Source organism: Clupea harengus, chromosome 5 (assembly GCF_900700415.2).
Source record: "Clupea harengus chromosome 5, Ch_v2.0.2, whole genome shotgun sequence".
Classification (NCBI taxonomy): Eukaryota; Metazoa; Chordata; class Actinopteri; order Clupeiformes; family Clupeidae; genus Clupea; species Clupea harengus.
In genome coordinates this window covers 29,073,934-29,097,250 of record NC_045156.1, presented here as the reverse complement: position 1 = coordinate 29,097,250, position 23,317 = coordinate 29,073,934, and the positions used below count along the sequence as shown (strand labels likewise).

At 41.8% G+C, this 23,317-nt stretch overlaps 1 protein-coding gene across 1 annotated transcript; it reads left to right on the top strand.

Moving 5' to 3' along the window:
* Positions 1-791: 791 nt before the first annotated feature.
* Positions 792-16,516, top strand: slc6a11b (solute carrier family 6 member 11b). The gene is made up of 16 exons (XM_012832656.2): positions 792-876; positions 1,134-1,214; positions 1,523-1,756; positions 2,860-2,994; positions 3,151-3,291; positions 3,833-3,914; positions 5,170-5,302; positions 7,908-8,042; positions 10,550-10,653; positions 10,904-11,028; positions 11,664-11,776; positions 12,555-12,692; positions 14,257-14,359; positions 14,744-14,844; positions 15,071-15,241; positions 16,171-16,516. The coding sequence occupies exons 3-16, from the start codon at positions 1,537-1,539 to the stop codon at positions 16,312-16,314; spliced, it is 1,845 nt and encodes a 614-aa protein (XP_012688110.1). The 5' UTR covers positions 792-876; positions 1,134-1,214; positions 1,523-1,536; the 3' UTR covers positions 16,315-16,516.
* Positions 16,517-23,317: the final 6,801 nt, after the last annotated feature.

Genomic DNA, 23,317 nt, shown 5'->3' with positions numbered 1-23,317 from the left:
AAGGCCCCTACTTCTTCTTTTCTTTTTTTTTACCTCAAATGACAACTGACCCTTAATTGAGGAGGGAATAGTGACTGGGTCAGTCTTTTCCATGGCTCTTGGATCTGTTGGGGCGCCGTGAGCTCCCTGCCATACAGCCGATCTCCCAGGAAAGAAACGAAGCAATCAAGTGTGAAGAAATCCAAGAAACTCATTAAGCTGTATCAAGAAAACATTTGTTGAGCAGTAGCGTGCAAGGAGCCCCCTTCTTTCACTGCTGCTGGTATATGAGGACACAAAATGGTTTGTGGGAATTTTAGGGAGCAACACTTTCAATGAACATAGATACTATCTTACATAGAGGCGTTGAGTGTCCCACTGATACAAAAGCCAAACCCCCAGCAACTGCCGTCACCGGAAGAAAAGAAGAGGTCGACGATCTCACAATCACTTGCGCTCACTCACCCTGACCCTGAAGAATGCAAACAATTATGCATTATTTGTATACAGGACCACGTAACACTTAGTCAGGGCATAAAGGGGCAAACAAACCAGAAGAGGGATGGAATCAATATTTAATCACTTACTACTTATTTTTTTTACACACATCCTAGAATCACCTGTTCCACCTGTGCAAAAGTATGCGTTTATATATTAGCCATCAGCCTTCTAGGGTGCAGGCAACAGGTTGATTGAAATTATTTTCTCCCCTTAATTCACAGACCTCTGACCCCCCAAAAAATACGCTGTGTTGTCATTTCCCTTGAATTTATACACTATTTTCTCCTGCGAATCACTAGAATTACTGTAGGGGTTAAAACAAAGTGGCTTGCACATGCTGTCAAGCTGGTCGACTCCTTTCCTGGTGACTTCGTTGCCCACTTCTAGAGGTGAATGGTAAGTTACCGCGATATGATGCTGGATGTGTGTGTAGTTACCACATGGCTCATTTCCAATGAGAGGCGGTTGAGATTACAACGCGGCGACTGAGGCTCAGCAGTTGCAACTTATCCATCGCCTGGATATCAGATCTTATCGCCACAACTTGGATCCCCCTTTATATACTGAGTCACAAACAAAGCGCCAGCATCCAACACGGAGCTTTAATTCTTTTCTGTTTTCTTCCTCCCTTCTTTCTTATCGCCCCGGGTCAGGCTTAACTCTCCGCTGTCTCGTGAAGCCAATCGCGGGTGTCATCGCGTGAGCCAAGGAGTTTGACTGTAAAACCTATATTGGTAAGTAGAATAATATGTCTTCATCCTGTCAAGTTCTGCTTTCTTCCTCTGTGGCGTGGGAGAAGTCTACGTTAATCTCGACTTCATCAGAGGTCTGACAATCTCCTCGGGTTCAATGTCACTCACTATTTAATTGAATGCCTTACTAGATGCATTTAACTTTTGCCCGTGACCTCCGATGTTGCTTGGGCTCTGATTGAGTGATGTCCCGAATGCGCCTTTGGTTACGATTACGAACTCAAAAGTTATTTGAATTTCCCCCTGTATTGGCATGTGACACAGACTGAAGTCTAATCAATTTGTTTCAGGCTGTTAGAACGTCATGACAGCCGAAAAGACTATTCCCATAACAAATGGAAAACCCGATGATGCCATGGACGCAGAGGCTTCGAATACCAACTTAGTGAAGAGCAGTGACCAAAAAGTGAACGAGAGGGGACACTGGAACAATAAGATTGAGTTTATACTGTCAGTCGCTGGGGAGATTATAGGACTTGGCAACGTGTGGAGGTTCCCATATCTTTGTTACAAAAATGGAGGCGGTAAGAACAAGATTGTGTATTCATCAATTGAATTGGGTTTATACTCCTTGCCAGTATCATTACTTATTTCTTACTTTACTGGTAATATTGGAGCCATGTACACAACTGAAACAACTTCGAAACTATGGTTTAAACATATGGTTTAAGACTGTGATGCTTCTGATGTGACACTTCTTTGAATGAATTCACCTATCCTTGGGTCTCTCATTCAGAGCTTGACTTTTAAATAAAAAGCTATTTAGTCAGCGACCTTTAAGTCACATAAGGTTTTTTTATTTTTGCACTGAAAGTACACTTAAATATTAACACAAACATTCATAATCATAATTACACATTAATCGATAAGATGCACATCTGACAAACATTGTCTTATCAATGCAAGACAGTTTACAGGAACATAAGGGAATGAATCACACCTTGAAAATATTAGACAAAGACAATAAGTGTAATTTGTGACACAGACGTTATTATTATTATTATTATTATTAATAATAATAATAATAATAATAACAACAACATTAGGAATAATCATCAATATGTAACTAGATACTTTTTTCCTAGCAGAAATATGGTTGTTCATAGTCAAACCATTATTATTTGAGTTTGGTTGGTTAGATGTAGGGAATGATTGGATACAAACCAATAATTGGACACAAAGAAAGCTTGTTATGTGTCATTTGGTGCAAACCGTTCTAGATTTAAGTTTTTTTTAAATAACTTTTAGTTGTCTGTAGTTAGCTGAGAGGCCCAATTCATGTTTATTTTCTGTCTTGGGACACAGAGGGCTGAGCTGACAGCTGGGGTTCCTGTGGTGATTGACAGTATCTGACCAGGGTTAACAGCACAGAGGACTAGTCCTGGTGTCTTTGAGTAGCCCTCATTTTAGTGGGAGACAATTATCCAATGAGGCATACTTCCATTATATGAAGTAATATTATCCTGGATGGCAAAGTGTCAAACCAAGTGGTATAGGCTGTACTTTCAAAGCAAACTTTGCATTGGCAAGCTGGCGTGAATTCATGATTGCCATACAGTATATAATGAGAATAAGCTCCACACCTTGTATGTTAATGCCTCTACATGTTGTGTTTTTTTCTACTCAGGTGCTTTCTTTGTGCCCTATGTCATCTTCTTCATCTGCTGTGGGATCCCCATGTTCTTCCTGGAGACCGCCCTGGGCCAGTTCACTAGTGAAGGGGGGATCACATGTTGGAGAAAAGTCTGTCCACTGTTTGAGGGTATTGTCTGAGTGACAGTGTTTGTATATGTCCTGTTGTAATTGCTTTATATCTCTCACGAAAAAGATGAATAATAATGATGTTATTATGAAACACAACACCCTTTACACGAGCAGGATGGTATATTGACTGGGAATGTGTCATTCTTGCTTGCAGGAATTGGATATGCAACTCAAGTCATAGAAGGTTATCTGAATGTGTATTATATCGTCATCTTGTCCTGGGCGATCTTCTACCTATTTAACTGCTTCACAACAGAGCTTCCCTGGGCAACATGTGGCCATGAGTGGAACACAGGTGAGAGTCATCATGTCATCATGAGGCGACAGTGGTACAGGAGGTAGAGAAGTCGGTTAGTAATCAGAAGGTTGCTAGTTCGATTCCCTGTCGAAGCGTCCTTGAGCAAGACACTGAACCCCTAATTGCTCCTGATGTGCAGTGTGCCATCAGTGTAAATGTAAAAATGTGTATACATCCTTGTAAGCCGCTTTGGATAAAAGCGTCTGCTAAATGACTAAATGTAAATGTAATGCACTTTCACTGTGGGGTTGGATTTCAATCAGTGGCACTGAGGTCTAATAAATAAGTCATAAAGCTGGAAATTCATTACAGGTCTGTTAAGATGTATTGATTCATACCTGTGGTTGCATAACTATCAGATAGATAATTGTGTATTTGTGAAGGGCACCGTCTCATATGTGGCATCGGTGTTTAATTCGTTACAAAATGCTTACTTTAATGTGTTTGTTTCATTTGTTACAAAATGCTTACTTTAATGTGTTTGTTTCATTTGTTACAAAATGCTTACTTGAATGTGTTTGTTGAATCCATTCTGTAGAAAACTGTGTGGACTCTCGGAACTTAAGCCTTCACAACTTCTCTCTCCCCCATGCCACGACCCCAGTCATTGAGTTTTGGGAGTGAGTATTAATGAACCTTCAAATATACAGAAAGAGATTACAACTGGTGCACTAACCATTTTTCTCAAAGCTGCAACAATACATTTTGTAGGGGGCATTTCATGGCTTTCAGGTATGGCTGACATGCTAATACCAACATACATTAGTCACCACCTGAAGTATGTGTGTGGTCACAGGTAGTATTTTATAGCCATCAACCATTTTTCTCAGAAAGCTTGTAGTATGACATTCATACTGATTTCACACAAATATATATTGAGGTTGGGGTGCCACAAGAAACGTAATGGTCACACTGATGTGATCCCTTCCCCATCACCCTAAGGCTTATCAAACATTAATGAGGATGACAGAACTAACAGAACACAGACATGGACTCCTTTGCCAGGATTTGGCATGAGATCTGGCATAATTATCATGTTCTGCCTCACATTGCTGCTTAATATTCAACTGAAATGTTTAACCTTCCTCTCAGATAATTTGTAATTCTTTCTCGTGTCTGTTGTCAACAAGCATCAAAAGGGCGCTTGCACAGCTAGAAATGGTATGGACACAAATTTGGCGCTGGTTGCATTGTTTCTGAGCACAGTATTCCTGTACTGTTGCCAGTGGTGGTCCGAGAGGAAACAGCATCGCTATATAGCAGGCAGGCTGCTTGCACCGGTCCCAGACTGGCTCCATATTAGTAGGGGCATTGCCCCAACATAGGGGAGAATCTGAGGCTGTCACAGTCGAGAAAAGTGAATGGAGCAGGTTGGTTCCACATGGCTCCTGCCCAGAACTGTGCATGTGTTCCAAGAACATGTCAAACATGATGAATGCTACTAGATGGAGTGACCGTGATAGAAAATGTCATCATCATCATCTGTGAGGTGCTTGGCTATGTGAGAATGATCTCAGACAAGGCTGAGAAGGCATACGTCAAATGGAAAAGGATTGCAGTAGTAGTTATTTAGCCGTTATTTAAACTTATTTTCAATTTAATAATAAGGAATCAAATAGATAACCTTGATATTACTGTAATCTATTCCACCAGATGCAAAGTAAATTGGGGAACTTGGCACTTACCCTTCTTGACATTGCTAGTTTGCTTGATCATTTTGTCTCATGATGCAGACCTTTAGAAACTACATTACCTGACATTTTATTAAGCAATGCATTTGACACATCTGTGCTTTGATGGAGAAACCCAATACCTGGGATAAATGTTCTTATGTCATCAAGTTAGATTCTATTTCATTTCCTCCATTCCTCCCAGACGGCGTGTGCTCAAACTGTCCAGTGGAATTGAGAGCATGGGGAAGCTGCGCTGGGAGCTCGCTGGCTGTCTGCTAGTGGCATGGATCATCTGCTATTTCTGTATATGGAAGGGGCCCAAATCTAGTGGCAAGGTAAACATATGGACTATGTGTGTAAACTGTGTCATTTTAAAGAAGATATATGTTAATAGCTTGATATATGTTAATAGCCTGTTCTGCTAATGATGAGTGATTTTCCTCCACATCTTATTGGATATAAAGACGTAATGAACTGTTGTTGCTGCCGAATCGGAAGCTAGAGACCACGGTGGCTGCTTGACTAGACTGCAGTTTTGAAGTTGTAGATTCTGTGTGGACAAACAAAACCCGAAAAAATCAGGGAGCCAATAGAGATTAACTTGGAGAGCAAACGAAACCCAATGGAACACTGGTAAACTCAAACACCCCACAGGGACAGACCTTTCCCCTTGAAAGCACAAGGCATTATCCCCCGTCTCTGGAGCACAAAGACCAAGACTACTGGCCTTCCTCTACCTTTGCCTTGTACCTAGAATGCACCACATCAGAGAACTCTCCATTCCTTTGCCAAGCCGCAAAAAAAACTCAGTCACTATAGCCTTCCTCTGGATGCTATTCTCTTCGCAGCCTTTAAGAAAGTCCAACACATTCAATGAGCCAGAAAGAAAAGGCGAGAAGAAAAGAAGAGGGATGTGTGAAGAAAAATAAATGGGGCTCACATTGTACAGGTCCAGGCAAAAAAAAGAGCCTCAGCAGCAATGCCTATATCTCCTGAAGTGGCTTTTGTTTGGACATGAAGTAACAGGAAAGAATACTCCTTCATGGCAAGGCTTTAGCAGCCAGTCCAAGATGGATTTCTGTATTCACTAGGGGAAAGTGGAGCGTTCATGAGGAGCATGCAGAGAGAGAGAGAGAGAGAGAGCTCCCCTTCGCTCGCCTCCTTCCCTTCTGGGAGGAATTACGACAACAGGGGAGACTTTCTTTTTGCCCACTTCTTTTTTGTGTTGGGGACACTATACAGATCTGAGCATTCAGGGCAATGGCTAAGCTGTTTGCCTGAGGGCTTTTGTGTGGCTGTTTGCGAGTGATTCTCACATGAGCCAGCGCAAGATTTATGGCATTGGGTTGATCTGTACATTTTAGGGGCTTAGTCGTTCACCCATGAAGAGCTAGGAGAGAGTCAGCCTCTGTTCACAGGGCGGGAAAGTATTAGTCCCTTCATTTAAACAGAAAACCCACCCACACAGAGCCCCAGTTTACGGTTATGGCAGCAGTAATGGATATGTATATTGGGTTTACTTGACCAATTGAACAGTTATTAGGAATTTGTCACTCGTAATATCTTTAAATAGTTTTGTTTAGAGACTTTTATGGACATTTTTAATGTATAGCTTTTTTCGCCAGTATTGAGGTGGACCTCAAATATTTGCTAATGAACCAAGAAAGCATCTTTGTTTTCCGTGGGCATAGATGTTGTTAAAATACAGTAGAACGACCCTAGCCAAATGATAGACATGTGTAATTGGAAGCTGCTCTACCCTACATTTTCCCACACTGCCAACACAACTCTGCTGGGCTCCTTCTGGAGGGAATCTGGGCAGAAGGCCTTTTGTGTCCAAACCCTGTCTTGTCTTTGCTTGGTCTTGAGTGGATGCCAGGGGTAGACCTAGTGCCGCCCCCAAGGGTGGTTTTGTTCCTGTTAATGAAAGAGCTTCAAAATCTTGAGCAGATTTCTAAGGAAATCGTGAATAGTCTCCTGCAAAATTGCTGGAGGTGCCAGAGGCGACACTCTTAATGGTGTATGGACTCAGGCCGTTCAAATGTTTTAGTTGATCAATTCTGCCACTGGGTGCCCGCAGGTCCCGTGTCTCCACATACAGTAACATTCAGAGGACATAGTAGGGAAGAGCAGCTGATGTTAACCCTGTGTTGTTGCTACTTCATGTGTGTGTTTGTGTATAGGCATATATCTGTGTATCTGTGTGTGTGTTGTTGTAGGATATACGTTGTGCTTCCTTAAGAGAGTCTTTCATTCTGCTCTCAGTTAGGCTTTCAGAAAAGAACCTGGTTGCTTGGCACCATCATCACCACATTCCTTAACCCCTTGTGTTCTTCTCAAGAGCCTAGATCTCCCTGTCCCTCCATTGTGAAGTCCTTTAAACATGTCAGGAGAATAACAGACTAGTGCTAGGTAAAGGGGCCCGTGGTCAAACAGGAAACCAGCAGATCACCCAGGCCCCAGAAAGCATCTAAAAGCTTTGAATGCTTTGAATACATCTATATGATGTATACACCCTTTGTGTCTATAAGACATTTTTTTTTTTTTTTACAATATGTGTGCCTTTTTGTTATAGCCATTTGCACATTACATTTGTTTTACTGTTTGTACATTGTACCTTGTATTCCCCAAAGATTAAAGTCCTTTGAGGGTCTGTTTGTATTTTGATTAATATACCTGAAAAATGTGTTAGTGTTAGTGTTAGTATGATAATGTTTTAGTATCTCAAGCTTTTCCACTGTAGTGCTGTAATACTATTACAGAGGGGAATATGAAGCCTCATAATTCATTCTATTACTACTATATATACTGTTGTTGTTAGCATACCATGCTCTGATCGTTATGTCCTCTTTAGTTTCATTTTTTGCCTCTAGTGAATACTTTTTTCATTGCTGTTTTCTAAATCCTCAAAGAGACATGAACTCCCTCTTGTTTTTAAAGGTGGTGTATGTCACTGCCACATTCCCATACGTCATGCTGCTCATCCTGCTCGTCAGAGGAGTCACCCTGCCAGGAGCTGCCGAGGGGATCAAGTACTACCTCTACCCAGACATGTCACGCCTCTCTGACCCACAGGTAGGACCACAGTGATGGCTTCATCATTTCACTCTTTTCCCCTTTCAAAGTGTTGGAATGTCATGTCATGTCAAGAAGAAATCGTTTATTGCATCTGACATGAGCTGTGAGACTAGAGTATAGTATTAATACATAGGAGAGTCATTGATATGAAGTACATTATACTTATTTGCCTTCTTTGGATAGCTGGTTGTACCACTCAAAAGAACAGAATGCCTTACCTGAACTCTTGGCAGCAGACATCTGAGGTAGCTAGGCAACAGTACTACAGCACTGACATGGCCTCTGCTTCCTGTTTGACAGACTCATGCCATGAATTGGTGGATGTCTTATTATGTCCAATGATTTTTTTGTTGAAGGAAGTACTTTATACTGTGATGCAGACAGTATGTGAGTAATGACTGTAGGTTTTGTTTGTTTTCTTGAATGGTCATTGCTGCTATCTGATGTGATCTTGCCAGATTATTGATTCGTGCAGGCCGGAAAAAAACTGCCATTTGTACTGCCATGGCAACCTGTGTTTGTGTCAGGTTTATGTGTTTCCAACTGTGGGTGCTCCAGCCACTACACTAACCATCACTAAAATCCCCTTGCACAAGTTTAAAAAAAGAAGGCTGATTTGTGAATTGGGGCTAGATAGTGAAGGACATGAAAATGGATAGATAGAAGTGCAAAGAGGACACTGGTGAAAAGGTAGAGAGAGAGTTGAGTGAGTGAGTGAGCGAGCGAGCGAGTAAGTGAGCGTGTGAGTGAGTGTGTGACTGGAAGACAGAGCTGCTGGTTTGGCAGAGAGTCAGTTTCTAATACCAATGTTAAATTAGCTTTCAAAGTACAGTGACAGCCCTTTGTCCATGCCAAAGGTTCCTAATGACCAGCGTGTCTCCCCAGATACTCTCAGTTTGACCTTTTTGAGTGAAATGGCAGCATAATATTTATGATACTTATTTGTACATGCAATAATTTGTCAAGTAATTACTTAATTTTGTGTGGTATTAGATCCAGATCTCATGAACAAAACAGGTTACTGTTACCATCCAGGCTCTTCACTAAGGGGTTTCTCCTGAACTCTTCACATAATGAGGTCTCTTTATATTAATCAGGGGAAGATATCTACTACAAGATGAATGTGAAGTATTGCTATACCACACAGACTTTCTCAAAACTAGCATGTGCTCAGACTCTTTTTCCAAACCCAATTCAGTCAGCTTGAACTGGGAGATACTCAACAGACCCAGAGAAAAAGCACCGGTAGTGGTTGTGTGTGAAGCAAAGCGGGCATAAATGAACATCCCCATAGAAAAGATGTTCTTGGAGGGGCACTAGCCTGTGTTTGTGAGGTCAGCCGGGTTTCCCTGGTAACACACTGGGGGAGGAGAATACCGCAAGTTGTTCATTGTTTTCTTACTAGATGAGATTAGTGGCTCAATGGTGATGCGGGCCCATTTTCAAAGTGGTTGTAGGAGTTTTACCACAAACCTCACAGGAAAAAACATTGCAGTAGGATCCTTGCACTACAACTATATTTTCATGCTATGAACTACACTATATTTGAGTCAAGTCCTCTCTCTTGAGAAGAGACATGTTCCGTATATACCCTGGCATAGTTGAATATCTGATTTTGATAGGTTGGCATGAGTCATAAGATTAGTCTGCATTATTTCCATGTGACCATATAGCCATGAGGTAGTCCCAACTTACCTCTTATTTCACGGCAGTTCCCCACAGTCTTATGGTCATTATTTATAGTGAAAGATATATATATATATATATATATATAGCTGCAGCACAGGCATCAGATATTGTATTAGCACCACATTGTGAATGACAGCATCACACCTTGGCATGGTTTCACTCTCATTAAATGAACGAAGCTGGTTGTTAAGGGAGAGTCAGTAATGTGTACACTAAGTGTCACCTATGTTTGGATAAGTGCTCTGAAGAAGTCAAATAAAACAAAATAATAGTCCTGTGTTTATAACAAAATGCATTTGGAAGTCCATGCTGCATGAAAACACCCATATATTTGCAATACGTCAATGTCTCCTTTGTAGAAGTGCTTAAACATTCAGTATGATCACTGACTGGCCATGGTTAAGTCACTGTCACTGGTGACTGGAGTTGGCCCTAGTAGTGCCCGTGAAACAGTAGCAGGCTTTAAATGAATCACTTTGTGTTCTAGTGCAACTGATGGACAAGCCAACAGAGCCATTATGTAAGCCCTATAATAGGGTTAGGGTTACTCCGAGGGCAAATGGGTGTGCTGTCCCATCTGGAGACGTCCAACCTTCCTTTGCCAAAGCGCCAAAGTGATGGGCTGGACTGCAGTGTTCTCATGCTAAGGCCAATGTGTCAAACTGATGTCCTATGTCCTCTTAGTTGTGCCATGCTGTGTTCCAAGATGTGCTCTCTGTGATCTCTGTGTTGGACAAAAGATCCACTTGTTCCTGACTGAGCACACAGAATACTGGTCACGTTGAGTTGTGGTTGTTTTTTTTTTTTTTTTAAAGGTATGGGTGGATGCAGGAACTCAGATCTTCTTCTCCTATGCCATTTGTCTTGGCTGCCTAACGGCCCTGGGCAGCTACAATCCCTACCACAACAACTGCTACAGGTACCATTGTTTCACATCACTTTTTCCACATGAATCCCAAGTCAGGCAACCACCTGCTTTTACTATGTACGCAAGCTATACTTCTGATTTTTTTGAAAAGACGACGATCCAGGCCACCATACCATTGTGAATGTCAGCACTCAAGTTGGACGATGAGAGGAAGTGACATCAATGAGGAAGTGACATCAATTCATACATTCCCCAGAAAAGAACCGTTAGCATTCTAACTTTCTGATCTCCCTCTTCGTAGAGACTGCATCATGCTGTGCTGCCTGAACAGTGGCACAAGCTTTATCGCTGGTTTTGCCATCTTCTCTGTGCTTGGTTTCATGTCGTATGAGCAGGGGGTGCCAATCGAAGCGGTCGCTGAATCGGGTGAGTGTCAGTGTTCATCATCTCCAGGTTGTGTGCTAGTGTGATAGAATGTACGTTATGTAATAGCATCGATTGTTTTGGAGGCCTTCTTCCAGTATGACTTATTCAAAGTCAAACTGAATGATTTATACCGCCAGAGCACGATTGAGTGGCTTTATTAGTGGGGGATTGAAAATGGCAGTGCCTGAAACAATTATGTTTTTGGCCAAAATGTATAATGAGCTAGACGTTTGAGCCCAGTTCCATTTGTTACAAAACAGAATTGTATGTGATCATGTCGGTCATTGTTTTTTTTCACTTAAAGGTGAGGTGATATTTGAACCCTTCCTGGTAATTGTTGTCAGCTGAGATTTTTTTATCTGCTGTCTACGTGATTGCATGAACCAGTGTTTCTCATACCCGAGGCCATTTACTGTGTAAAAATAATCAAACATTAGTTTCAAAACCCAAGAATGAAATACTTGTATATATCTGTCAATATATACATCTTACATTTTTGTTTTTCTCAGGTTAAGTGGACATAATATCAGTACTTTTGAAACAGTGGCATTTAATGTAATTTCATCTTGTGTCAGTGTCCTTGGAGTGATCGACATAGTAACTGATATATGGTAACCTCATCTTGCATCTGTCAGGGCCTGGACTGGCTTTCATTGCCTATCCCAAAGCTGTGTCGATGATGCCCTTATCTCCCCTGTGGGCTTGCCTCTTCTTCCTCATGCTCATCTTCCTGGGTCTGGACAGTCAGGTGATAACATAGGATGCTTCAAGGGACTGACAGATACTGCTCTCAATGTATTTTCTCTATTTCAATTTGATTTCTGTCAGTCAAGTTCGTTTCCTTACAACCAATCAGGTCACTGGCATATATTACTGCATTTAACACATAATGTACTGGAGAGCACAAGGGTGACAGTGAAACTAGTTACTTTATAATGCCTGATACTTCATAACTGTAAGATAGGACTTCTTTGTTGCAGGTCATCTTATGATGCGTTATTTGTGAGCTCACTTAATAGCCGTAGAGGCATCAGTAGATAGATGTCATAAATGAGTTACACTGCTTTGTGGTTTAGATTTTCATTTGCCATATTCATCATACCATATTTTTTACCAGTGTTCAGTGCAAATTGACACTAATATATATATATATACAGTAAAAAGTTTAGACACACCTTCTCATTTTTTGAGAAGTTTTTTCTTTACTTTTATTATTTTCTACATGGTAGATAACACCTTTTTTGTTCAGTACATCATTCCATATGTGTTCTTTCGTAGTTTAAATGTCTTCAGTATTAATCTACAATGTAGAAAATAATAAAAGTAAAGAAAACACTTCTCAAAAAAATCAAAGGTGTGTCCAAACTTTTGACTGGTACTGTATATATATATACATGTGTTCATACTGTTTCTTTTGTGCAGTTTGTACCATATTTTTACCAGTGTTCATTGCAGATTGACACTAATATATATATATATATATTGTATATATACATACATGTGTTCATACTGTTTCTTTTGTGCAGTTTGTATGTGTGGAGAGTTTGGTGACAGCTGTGGTGGATATGTACCCCAAGACCTTCCGAGTGGGCTACCGCCGGGAGCTTCTGATCTTGGGCATGTCCGTAGTGTCCTTCATGATCGGATTGATTATGCTGACGGAGGTAATATTAGTATTTGACTCTGGCAGACGCATGAATGCTAACGCTAGTGTCATTACCTTCAAACCTTATTTTCAACCTGTCCCTGAGCTGTACCATATCTTTGCTTGGTCCTGAATCATCAAAGGACCCACACGTGGATGCACTAATCACCACATACATACATACATACATACGGCAGATCTGCTAATGTCAGAACAACCTGACCAGTAGAACCCAGTAGAGTTGTCCACATGTATGTGGAAATCATCTACCATGCCTAACAAATGAAATCCAAAACTGACTGACTATCACTCATTGGCCACCATAGACTGAAAGTCAGTGTTGGTTTTCCCTCTCACCCTTTCAGAAGCTGAAAATCCATCCAAAGGGAACACAGTGATTGTGTACTTGCTCTTATTTTATGTAACTTATTGTTTATGCACTTTGCTCTTTTAGGGTTCAGTCAGTGAGAAGTATAAATAGGACTGAGGGGAGCATGACAGTCACAAAACCAGAGAAGTCTTTCTGTTGCTTTAAAGCTCAGTAAGGTGAACACTCCCACAGTGTGGCCTTCCACCACCAGGTCTCACGTGTAGTTGTCCGTGGAATTGAGATCCGTGTGCCAAGCGGAAATATCAGGCCTCTGCCTTTTCACTAAGCAGGGCTGTTACTATGGCAAGCTGGCTGGCACAGATAAAGAGAACACTAGCAGTAGCAGGAAGACAGTGAGAGCTTGAGCCGATGCCACCTTTCATGTTGGCGTGCACTCAGCTTCTGGTCTCCTTATGTAATCCTGTGTCCACTGATATGAGCCCTACCCAGTATCCCTGTCCTACATTATGTATTAGAGACTTGCTTTGCACATTTCATATTGAAGTCCTGTGTAAACAGGAGCTGCTCCTCTAGATGCATGTCTGTTTATTGTTTGTAATCTTATGCCCATGAGAGGACATTGATGCTTTTGTAGCAAAAGTGAAGCATTGTCTCATTAGCATGATCCTCTATGCCAGTGGTTCCCAAACTTTTCGTGGCAGGCCCCCGTTTTGACAACGGTGCAAAGTTTGAGACGCTCATAGATCTGTTTTTTTTTTATTGAGAAATTAAAAAAAGATGCCCATGAGCTGCTGCATAGATTTTCTTAAACATTCGTTCTACATTTGAACAGCTGACATTTTTCAATTTGATTTAATCAATTAGTTAAACTTTTAATAAAATAAAAAAACGTCCCGTATCGTTCCATTCTTTGAATCTGTTCATGAAGGCACATGTCCGTTGTATTAATAATTAGGCTAGCTATCCCTATAGCTATATAGGCTAAACCGTAGGCCCTGACCATATTATAAAAGTAAAAAGTAGGTTATAAACTCATCAATAAATAGGTTAGTTACAGGCTACTATGCTGTAAGACCATTGCCATACTTCATTTTACCAGTAGTTGGTTGTTTAGGGTTTGCGTTCAGTTTTTTCGCCCTCAACACGTGCCCCCCTAGCTGCACCTCGGCGCCCCCCCCCCCCCTGGGTGGCCCGCCCCACACTTTGGGAACCACTGCTCTGTGCTGACGCCTTTGCTCTCATGCTCTGTTAGGGCGGCATGTATGTGTTCCAGCTGTTTGATTCATATGCGGCCAGTGGAATGTGTCTGCTATTTGTGGCCATCTTTGAGGCCATCGTCATTGGATGGATTTACGGTAAGCTCGTCTCGCCGTCTCAAAATGTATCGTTCGCTGTCCCAAACTATGTGCATCTTGATTGTATAAGGATTATGCATGTTCTCTTCTGCTGAGAGTGCAAGTTGATGTTGACCTATGTCCTCCAATAGCAACCATATATTATTGTTATTATAGTGCCCCCTGCTGGTAGCAGGCCTCAAGTACATACAGGCACAGGATAAATAGTACAGTGAATAGTGCAGTGAGCCACCTGTGTTAGGGTAGGAGAACATTTCAAGAATATTGTGATATACGATGTTCTGTAAAGTGTGTTCTACAGTGTATGCCTACTGTCTTTTAATGGCTAATCCGTTGTGTCACCTTGAAGTGGCTAATGGTAGTTTCTAAATGTTTTCATCTCAGGAAGTGACAGATTTTACCTGAATATTGAGGATATGATTGGATACAAGCCAGTCTTTTTCATCAAGTGGTGCTGGAAGATTCTAACTCCTGGGATATGTACTGTGAGTCTGTGTATATTTACCCACCCTTCAAGATGAAATCTTAACATTGCATTTTAGCCACATATTCAGACATAATGTATAATAATAATAATAATAATAATAATAATTATGTAATTCAGACACTGTTTCAGCTGCTGTATTCACGTGTTCATATTATCTCTCTCTTTGTTCCTCTTTTTCTCTCTCCCTTCCATTTCTCTCCTCTCCTTTCAAATCAATCAATCAGGCAACATTCCTGTTCTTTCTGATCAAGTACAAGCCACTGAAGTACAATAATACGTACACATATCCTGACTGGGGCTACGCCATCGGTTGGATGATGGCGCTCTCCTCCATGGTGTGCATTCCTCTGGGCATGGTTATCCAGATCTGGAAGACAGAAGGCACTTTCTCAGAGGTGAGTCACAGTATTCCTGACGACTGATTTATCTGCACGTTTTGGTTTAGAATGGAGTTATTGTGAGGCCTTTTACTTATCCTCCAGCTTTGTTTAGACAAATGGTCTGTAGGTCTCTGCTGTGTATGTCTTGGTCAGATATGGTATTTTGTGCTTATTTGTGTGCTGTGCCTCCTTCCATTCTCATTCGATGCACTCTTGACAGCATTTCTCAAGGCATTAAGCACAGTGTAATGACAGTGGATGGGTAGCTGTCAGAGCCAAGTTACTCTTTAAATTGCCTTGAAAGAGCGGGACATCTCTTGAGGCACCATGACAGTTAGAAATAAAGATTGTAACAGGAAAAGCAGTGTGGCTGCCAAGATAGTTGCACTGAGTGCTGTGGTGACGCAAGAGCACCATCCAGATGTCAGATTTTGGTGGTCTTTGTGTGTGTGTGTGTGTGTGTGTGTGTGTGTGTGTGTGTGTGTGTGCGCGCGTGTGTGTGTGTGTGTGTGTGTGTGTGTGTGTGTGTGTGTGTGTGTGGTCTTTCCCTAGATGACCTCTTGTCAGTGCTTCAATGACAGGCTAAATGTAATATCACATGGTCTTGGACAAATTGTAAACCCTGTTTTAAACATAATTGCTATCATATCATAGCATATCTGTCACATGAAGTTAAAGGATCATTCTCATGTTTTATTGAAATCCTCTATAGAGCTTGGTACATGCAAGTGACCAGTTTATAAAAATAAAAAATGCTGAATCAGAATGTATTGCTGCAGTTTAGTTTATTTAAGACAGTCTTGCAATTTTTTGTTATTTCCTTTAAAATATGTATAGTAATCCGGCTAAGAAATCAGGGTCTTTTAGAGTAGTGTGTGTTGAAACTGAATGTGCAGTGTGTTGATGCCTATGGTTTCAAATGAGTTTCCCTCTCATGTTCCCAGCGTATTAAGAAACTGACCACCCCAAGCAAATCCCTGAAGATGCGGGGAAGGCCTGTGCCCAAAGGCCAATATGCTGTGACTGGGAATGACTGTGATGCCAAATCCAAGATCTCAACCATCACCGAGAAGGAGACCCACTTTTGAAGGGGGCACTGACACAAGCCAATTTCGCCACCACCACCAATGTGAACAAAAGATTTAATGAGACATAAAATGTATGTGTGTGTGTGTGTGTGTGTGAGAGAGGAAGAAGTATTTACTGCGTGATTACCTTATATCCCACATCTCGCTTCTTTTGCACAAACTTAATTAACACATTCATTTCATACATAACATCATGTCTTAAGTTAATAAATATATATTGTTATTGACAAATGGGAGAGAAGAGAATATAGACTGATAAAAACTACAATTGTATCTTTGTCAAGAATTTGTGACACTAGCAAGTGCTTACTATATGTTTTAGAAAGACACCAATGTCAAATGTGCTGTAAAACTTTGTAGCCATGTGCTTGTATGCTTTAGATAGCTGCCTAATGAGTTTTGAGTCAAACCATTCCAAACAGTATTATGTATGTTTGTGGGGACTTTCTCTGTAGTGAATCTATCAACAGCCAGAACCAGCTATCCCCTGCCATAGTGCTAGCTGTGGCTCGCAGGGCGAGTTTCACAGTCTCTCTTCTTCTAAGACGGGGATCTGCTGTCATTGAACAGCGATTAAATGTAAGTGGGGTGATGTTGAAGTGAGGCAGTTCATGGCTTTCCTCTTGGCTGCCAAGCCTGCTTTTCTGTTTCTCCTCTCCCCCTGTTCTGCCCTGCCCTGGCCCTGGCCCTGACACCGCAGTGGCACACTACAGCCTTGTGTGTTCGGCAGGAAGCTCAGCTCAGCTCACTGTGGTATGGTGATTCACCAGAAGACACAGAAGGAAGTGAATCTGAGGGTAGACATCACATAGGCTTAAACTCCTGATAAAAAAAAAACGTTTCGTGGAGGGCTGGCATCAGTTACAGTATATCATATGCCTGATGCCCTACAGGGCAAAGCAGATTGGACCGTAGATCAGTGACTGAGCTGGCCTCAGCAGCCTGTCATCGTTCTCAGCCTACAACGGGCGTTTGCAAATCACTACATTTCTAAAACAAAGGGACTGGGAGAAGAAAAAAAGGCATGAATGCAATCACTGCTTAATGATGGGTTCAGTTAAGTTTTGCCATATTTCTTTTCGCTGTGTGCTTCGTCGTCTGTGATGTCAAAGCCAGTGATTAGAGGATTGCAGAGGGTTCAGGGTTAGAGCTGTGATTGTGAAGCTACTGTGAGTCTCTGTGTCCATGCGTGCTTCCTTTGGAATGGTCTCTACCTTATCACATCGTCATGTCAGTTTGTGCAAGTAGACAAATGTGCATTTAATAGATTGTTTAACAATTGAGAATGATGTATATTTTACATCCTTTTAGTTTTATGCATATTATTCTATGGAACTGAAAAGATCTTTCATGAAAGATTTTTGATATGTTGTACGACATGTTCTTATGAAGTTTTTAGAGGTAGGATGCATATGTTGTGCGTACTGTTTACAATGAATTTGGTATTCACTTTACATGAGAACTGTCTGCTTACCCATTTTTGAAAATAAATTTTAAAGAAAAAAAGCTGTCTGCCTAAATATTTTCATTTATTAATTAAAATGGTTGATTGTTTTTTCTTTCAGTGCTGCCACTTACCTTCAAACACCCTTTATCTTTCATAGTCAGAGACTCTTAAACTTTTATAGTGTACTGCCCCAGGTCTACATCTTTCCTTTTTCAATGTGGAATATACCACTAAATAAATGCATGATGCTGTCTGATAAGTTTTCTCACCCCAAAAGCTAGTATTGCCCTTGGTGTGTGTGTGTGTGTGTGCGTGCGTGCGTGCACGTGTGTGTGTGTGCGTGTGTGTGTGTGTGTGCGTGCGTGCACGTGTGTGTGTGTGCGCGCGCGTGTGTGAGTGTGTATGTGTGTCTGTTTCAGCTTCAGCATTCTCCTGGCCTGCAGTAAGATTATCTACACGGTTGATCAGCCTCATCACATTTCCATGGGACCAAGGCATTGCTGACGGACTGATCTGATATTGCTGCAGTATGCCATTCCAAAATCAGCATCAAACTGCCCACAATCCAAATCTACCATTTGGTATTTTTAAACAGAACAAGCCATGCCTGCTAGCACTCAATGGCACCGCTGTTTACTGTGTGTCACACAAAACAAGGCAAGACAAACAAACACTGCAGAGAACAAGCAAAAAAAAAATAGACTTTAACCCTTTTTCTCAGCTGAAACAAGTGACTTATCAAAATCCATACCTAAATGATAAAATCTAAATCAAAGCTTCACATCATCAAATACGTAACTGCTCACCTTTACATACGTAAAGGCTCCTTAACGCTTTGGGTTTATCAAGGGGATATCTGCCTGAAACAAGCTTTGCATTTGGGGGCAGTGGTGCAGTGGCCACAGGCAGAGAGCTGAGATGGGTGTGAAGTTTTGCAGAGTAACTGCAGTGATAATGCTTTGGCAGTGAAAAATCAGCAGAAAAAAGCACAGTGCTGCCCGAGCTCTAATGGAATGCAAATGACGGCTTGCAGAGCTGATAAGCGTGGGGGCATATAGAGAGGCAGGTTGGGTGGGGGGGGCATTGTCAAACCAGGATGAACTCACACACACTGATTGCTGTTGAGTGTGATTGCCCCTGAGCCAAGTAAAGACCAGGGAGAGAGAGAGAGAGAGAGAGAGAGAGTGCAAGGGCGAGAAAGAACGAGGTAATCGGGGGGAAAGAGGGGAGAGATACAGAAAGTGAGGGAGAGGGAGAGGGAAAGAGAGAGAGAGAGCAGGGGGTAAAATGCCGTTTCACCAAGAGGACTCGGCTAATAATGAGCTATTTATGGAGGAGAGGTTTGCATAAGGTTATTTCAACATGATTGGCATTATTAATACCATAGCAGCTCCTGCAGAAAAGGCAGAGAGGAGAGAGGAGCGAGAGGAAGGACAACATCATTCAGTTGAAAATGGCCTCCCTATGTATCACATCCTTGCCGCGATGCCTTCTCTCTCTTCTCTCGCAGATTCTTGAGCAACGAGAGCAACGTGAGCACCGTAACGTAATTTCCCCCCATTAACCTAAATGCTTCATATAACAATAGATGTAACTGAATTGTACTCAAATGCTGAGATGAAGCCTCATTGTCTTAAGAGGGATGTGTTTCCTTCATGAGATCCACAAACCATCATCATCTAACGAATCCACCGCAAGGCTGTTTACTGAGCAGCCGCTGATTCATGTTGGCCTTTTATCTCTGGGATAAAACCACTGCCTCCTTTTGTTCTCATTATTTCAGGCAGTCCCAGGAGGCCTCTGTTTTCTGATGAACTAGCTTTGATTATGAGATGATTATTCACATTTCACCATTAAGGAATCCTGCCCGCACTCTGCCCCTCTCGACTTACTCACTCTTCCTCTCTCTGCACACCCCAGCCTCTCTGCCCCTCTAGACTTACTCACTTCCTCTATCTGCCCCTCTAGACTTACTCACTCTTCCTCTCTGCACACCCCAGCCTATCTGCCCCTCTAGACTTACTCACTCTTCCTCTCTGCACACCCCAGCCTATCTGCCCCTCTAGACTTACTCACTCTTCCTCTATCTGCCCCTCTAGACTTACTCACTTCCTCTATCTGCCCCTCTAGACTTACTCACTCTTCCTCTCTCTGCCCCTAGACGTACTCACCCTTCCTCTCTCTGCACACCCCAGCCTATCTGCCCCTCTCGACTTACTCACTTCCTCTATCTGCCCCTCTCGACTTACACACTCTTCCTCTCCCTGCCCCTAGACTTACTCACTTCCTCTATCTGCCCCTCTCGACTTACTCACTCTTCCTCTCCCTGCACACCCCAGCCTCTCTGCCCCTCTAGACTTACTCACTCTTCCTCTCCCTGCACACCCCAGCCTCTCTGCCCCTCTAGACTTACTCACTCTTCCTCTCCCTGCCCCTCTAGACTTACTCACTCTTCCTCTCCCTGCACACCCCAGCCTATCTGCCCCTAGACGTACTCACCCTTCCTCTCCCTGCACATCCCAGCCTCTCTGCCTTTTACAAAGGGGCTGTGTGTAAACAAATGCATGTGTTTGTTTATTTTTATTCACAAATGACCTCTAGGTTTTGAAACAAAAATTCTTCACTGTAGCTGGGTATTTAATATTAGCATTCTTAATCAGTATAAAGGACAACACAGAGTAAATATCACACACCACCACACACACACACACACACACACACACACACACACACACACACACACACACACACACACACACACTCACAACACACGCCTCAGTAACCAGGTCAGCTTTGGTATGAGGACACCACTCCCCCACCAAAAAAAGAAGGAAAGAATGACAGAAAGAAAGAAGGGATGAAAGCGATCACTGCAGGCAATGGAGCGCTTTTAAGCTGCTAGGAGGGGAAATGTGATTCAGCATTCTTGACTCTTCCTGTTTTAAATCCACAGTCTCTGGGTAGGTAGGATGTTTCTGAACCGGTGCTACGAAAAAAAAGACACACACTGAATTATACTTTCTACAGATGAATTGTTAAAACCCCTACATTTCAAAACATCGAAGACAAAGTTTATAACTTTGAATAGGGTACTTCCACTGAAAATGCATCTCCGACTGATATTGAAGTGTAGCTCTCCAGTGTTTTTCTAAGGCTAGGGGCCTTGACCTTCAGACATATTTTTTTGCACATCTAAATACACATGGCTGTGTTAAATGAAACTGTACCGTGGGGCAAAGCACTAATGCAGACTAAACATCAGCAGAGGGCAGCACACTCAAAAACTACCTTTCCCCGCAGTCAGTCCTGGCGCACTTCGGCTGCCTGAAGTGACTACATCAAAGAGGCGTATGCACTTCTATTTTCCTCTGACATTTTAAGTATTTCATTTTACATTAAAAAGGTTTTAGGAACGCCCCTCTCTGTTCAGTGCCGTGAAATTATGGCCAAGTAAATTTCAAAGACCCCTCCACCAAGGCCTATTTGGAATCCAGCTCTAGGTTGCTATAGAAACAGAGACACTCTAGACCCTGATAGGCTTCCCAAATGTAGGCTGCACAGCTCTATGTATTGTTATTTTATATGATAACGCTGTTTTCAGATTCATGTTTGTTTTTACACCTTTCATATTCCAGGTCTGATCACAAAACTCTGAGTAGTGATTTATGGTAAAAATGGTAAAAATGTTTTCTGACATTCCAGTAATCTTATTTATGTACTATTATTAAGCTTTAAATTAACTTGTGTGTACTGTCATGATTAGGTGGCCTCATAAATAGGTGAATATATTGGTGTAGTTTGAGCATGTTCACCAAGTCATGTTTCTGTATTAACATATTGATAGGAGAGAGAAAGACACTTTTAATAGTAACTGAAAGGGGCTACAATAATAATAATAATAATAATAATAATAATAATAGCACCACCACCACTAGCTTGAGCAGCAGCTACAACAATAATAATAATAATAATAATAATTATTATTATTATTATTATTAATACAAATAATAATAATAATAATATCAAATGGCAAAGTTAAGAGTACAGTTATTTATGGTTGCTCAAACCCTTAAATAAGGCATTTTCATTGATCAATGCCCTATTACCTTGGATGGTGAATTTCCAATTCAATATTCAATACCACCTGAGATGATCAATGAAAAATATTATACAATAAGCTGAACCTTGCACTCCATGTCAAAAACAATGTCACATAAATAATTGGATATTTCACTGCCCTGACTTTCAGTTTTGTAATGTTTCCAGGGTTCCTTGGGTGGGGGTTGATCTGTCTGGATCACTCTGGTCACCAACCTCCCTCCCCTCTGCAGTACTTAGTTCATGGGTCAAAAGCACAAGACCCCTTAGGCCACTGCTCATCATCCATAAAACACTTTTTTTTTTTTTTTTTACAGTGGTATGAACAAATAATGCAGGTCTATTTATATCCACAGAAAGGAGCACGTAACACAATAAAGCAGATGCTTTTCAGGAGGATGCCTATAGTCTAGTGAAGAAATTGAATTTTAAAAAAAGAAAATAAATTATAATCTTAAGATGAAATGACAAGCGGGGCAGAGTAAGGTAACGTGTCAGAAGGGTACCGAGGGCCATTCTTTTTGCACCATGTACTTTCATGTTATGACCTCAATAGACCACAATACCATAAGCTTCCTGATTGTAATATTCTTCACCCGAGAGAGCCTTCCCTAGACCATCTCTCTGGAGTGGCCTCCGGCCAGACTTCCAGTCCAGTGGCTTGACAAGCTTCACTCTTATTTGTAAAATGGGAATGAGTTGCTGCTGTGAGGATATGCTCATATATTATAGATACAGTGCTTTCAGACCCCTTCACACTGCAACACATTTTATTATGTTGCAGCCTTAGGCTAACATTTTATAAATTCATTTTCCCCCCACCTCATCAATCTACACGCAATACCCTATAGTGACGACACGAAAACAGGAAACTGAAATATCACAAGATTCAGACCCTTTACTCAGTACTTAGTTGAAGCACCTTTGGCAGCGATTACAGCCTTGAGTCTCCTTGGGTACGACGCGATAAGCTTTTCACAGCTGAATTTGGGGATTTTATGCTATTCTTCTCAGCAGATTCTCTCAAGCTGTCAGGTAGGATGGGGACTTGGTGGACAACCATTCTCAGTTCTCTCCAGAGATGTTTTAATTGGGTTTAAGTCAGGGCTCTGGCTGGGCTACTCAAGGACATTCACAGAGTTGTCCCTAAGCCACTCCTGCAGTGGCTTGACTGTGTGTCCTGTTGGAAGGTGAACCTTCGGCCCAGTCTGAGGTCCTCATCGTTTTGGACCATGTTTTACTTACGTAAAGGATGTCTCTGTACTTTGCTCTGTTCAGCTTTCCCTCAACCCTGGCCAGTCGCCCCATCCCTGCTGCTGGAAGACACCCCCACTGCATGATGCTGCCACCAAGCTTCACTGTGTGCATGGTACTGGGCAGGTGATGAGCAGTTCCTGAGTTCCTTCAGGCATGGCTCTTAGTATTGGGCCCAAACAGTTCAATCTCGTTCCATCAGAC

Coding starts and splice junctions, on each gene's coding strand:
- slc6a11b (XM_012832656.2), top strand. CDS start 1,537: ATGACAGCCGAAAAGACTATTCCCATAACAAATGGAAAACCCGATGAT. Junction 5,303..7,907: donor GGCCCAAATCTAGTGGCAAG/GTAAACATATGG, acceptor TTGTTTTTAAAG/GTGGTGTATGTCACTGCCAC. Junction 10,654..10,903: donor TACCACAACAACTGCTACAG/GTACCATTGTTT, acceptor CCCTCTTCGTAG/AGACTGCATCATGCTGTGCT.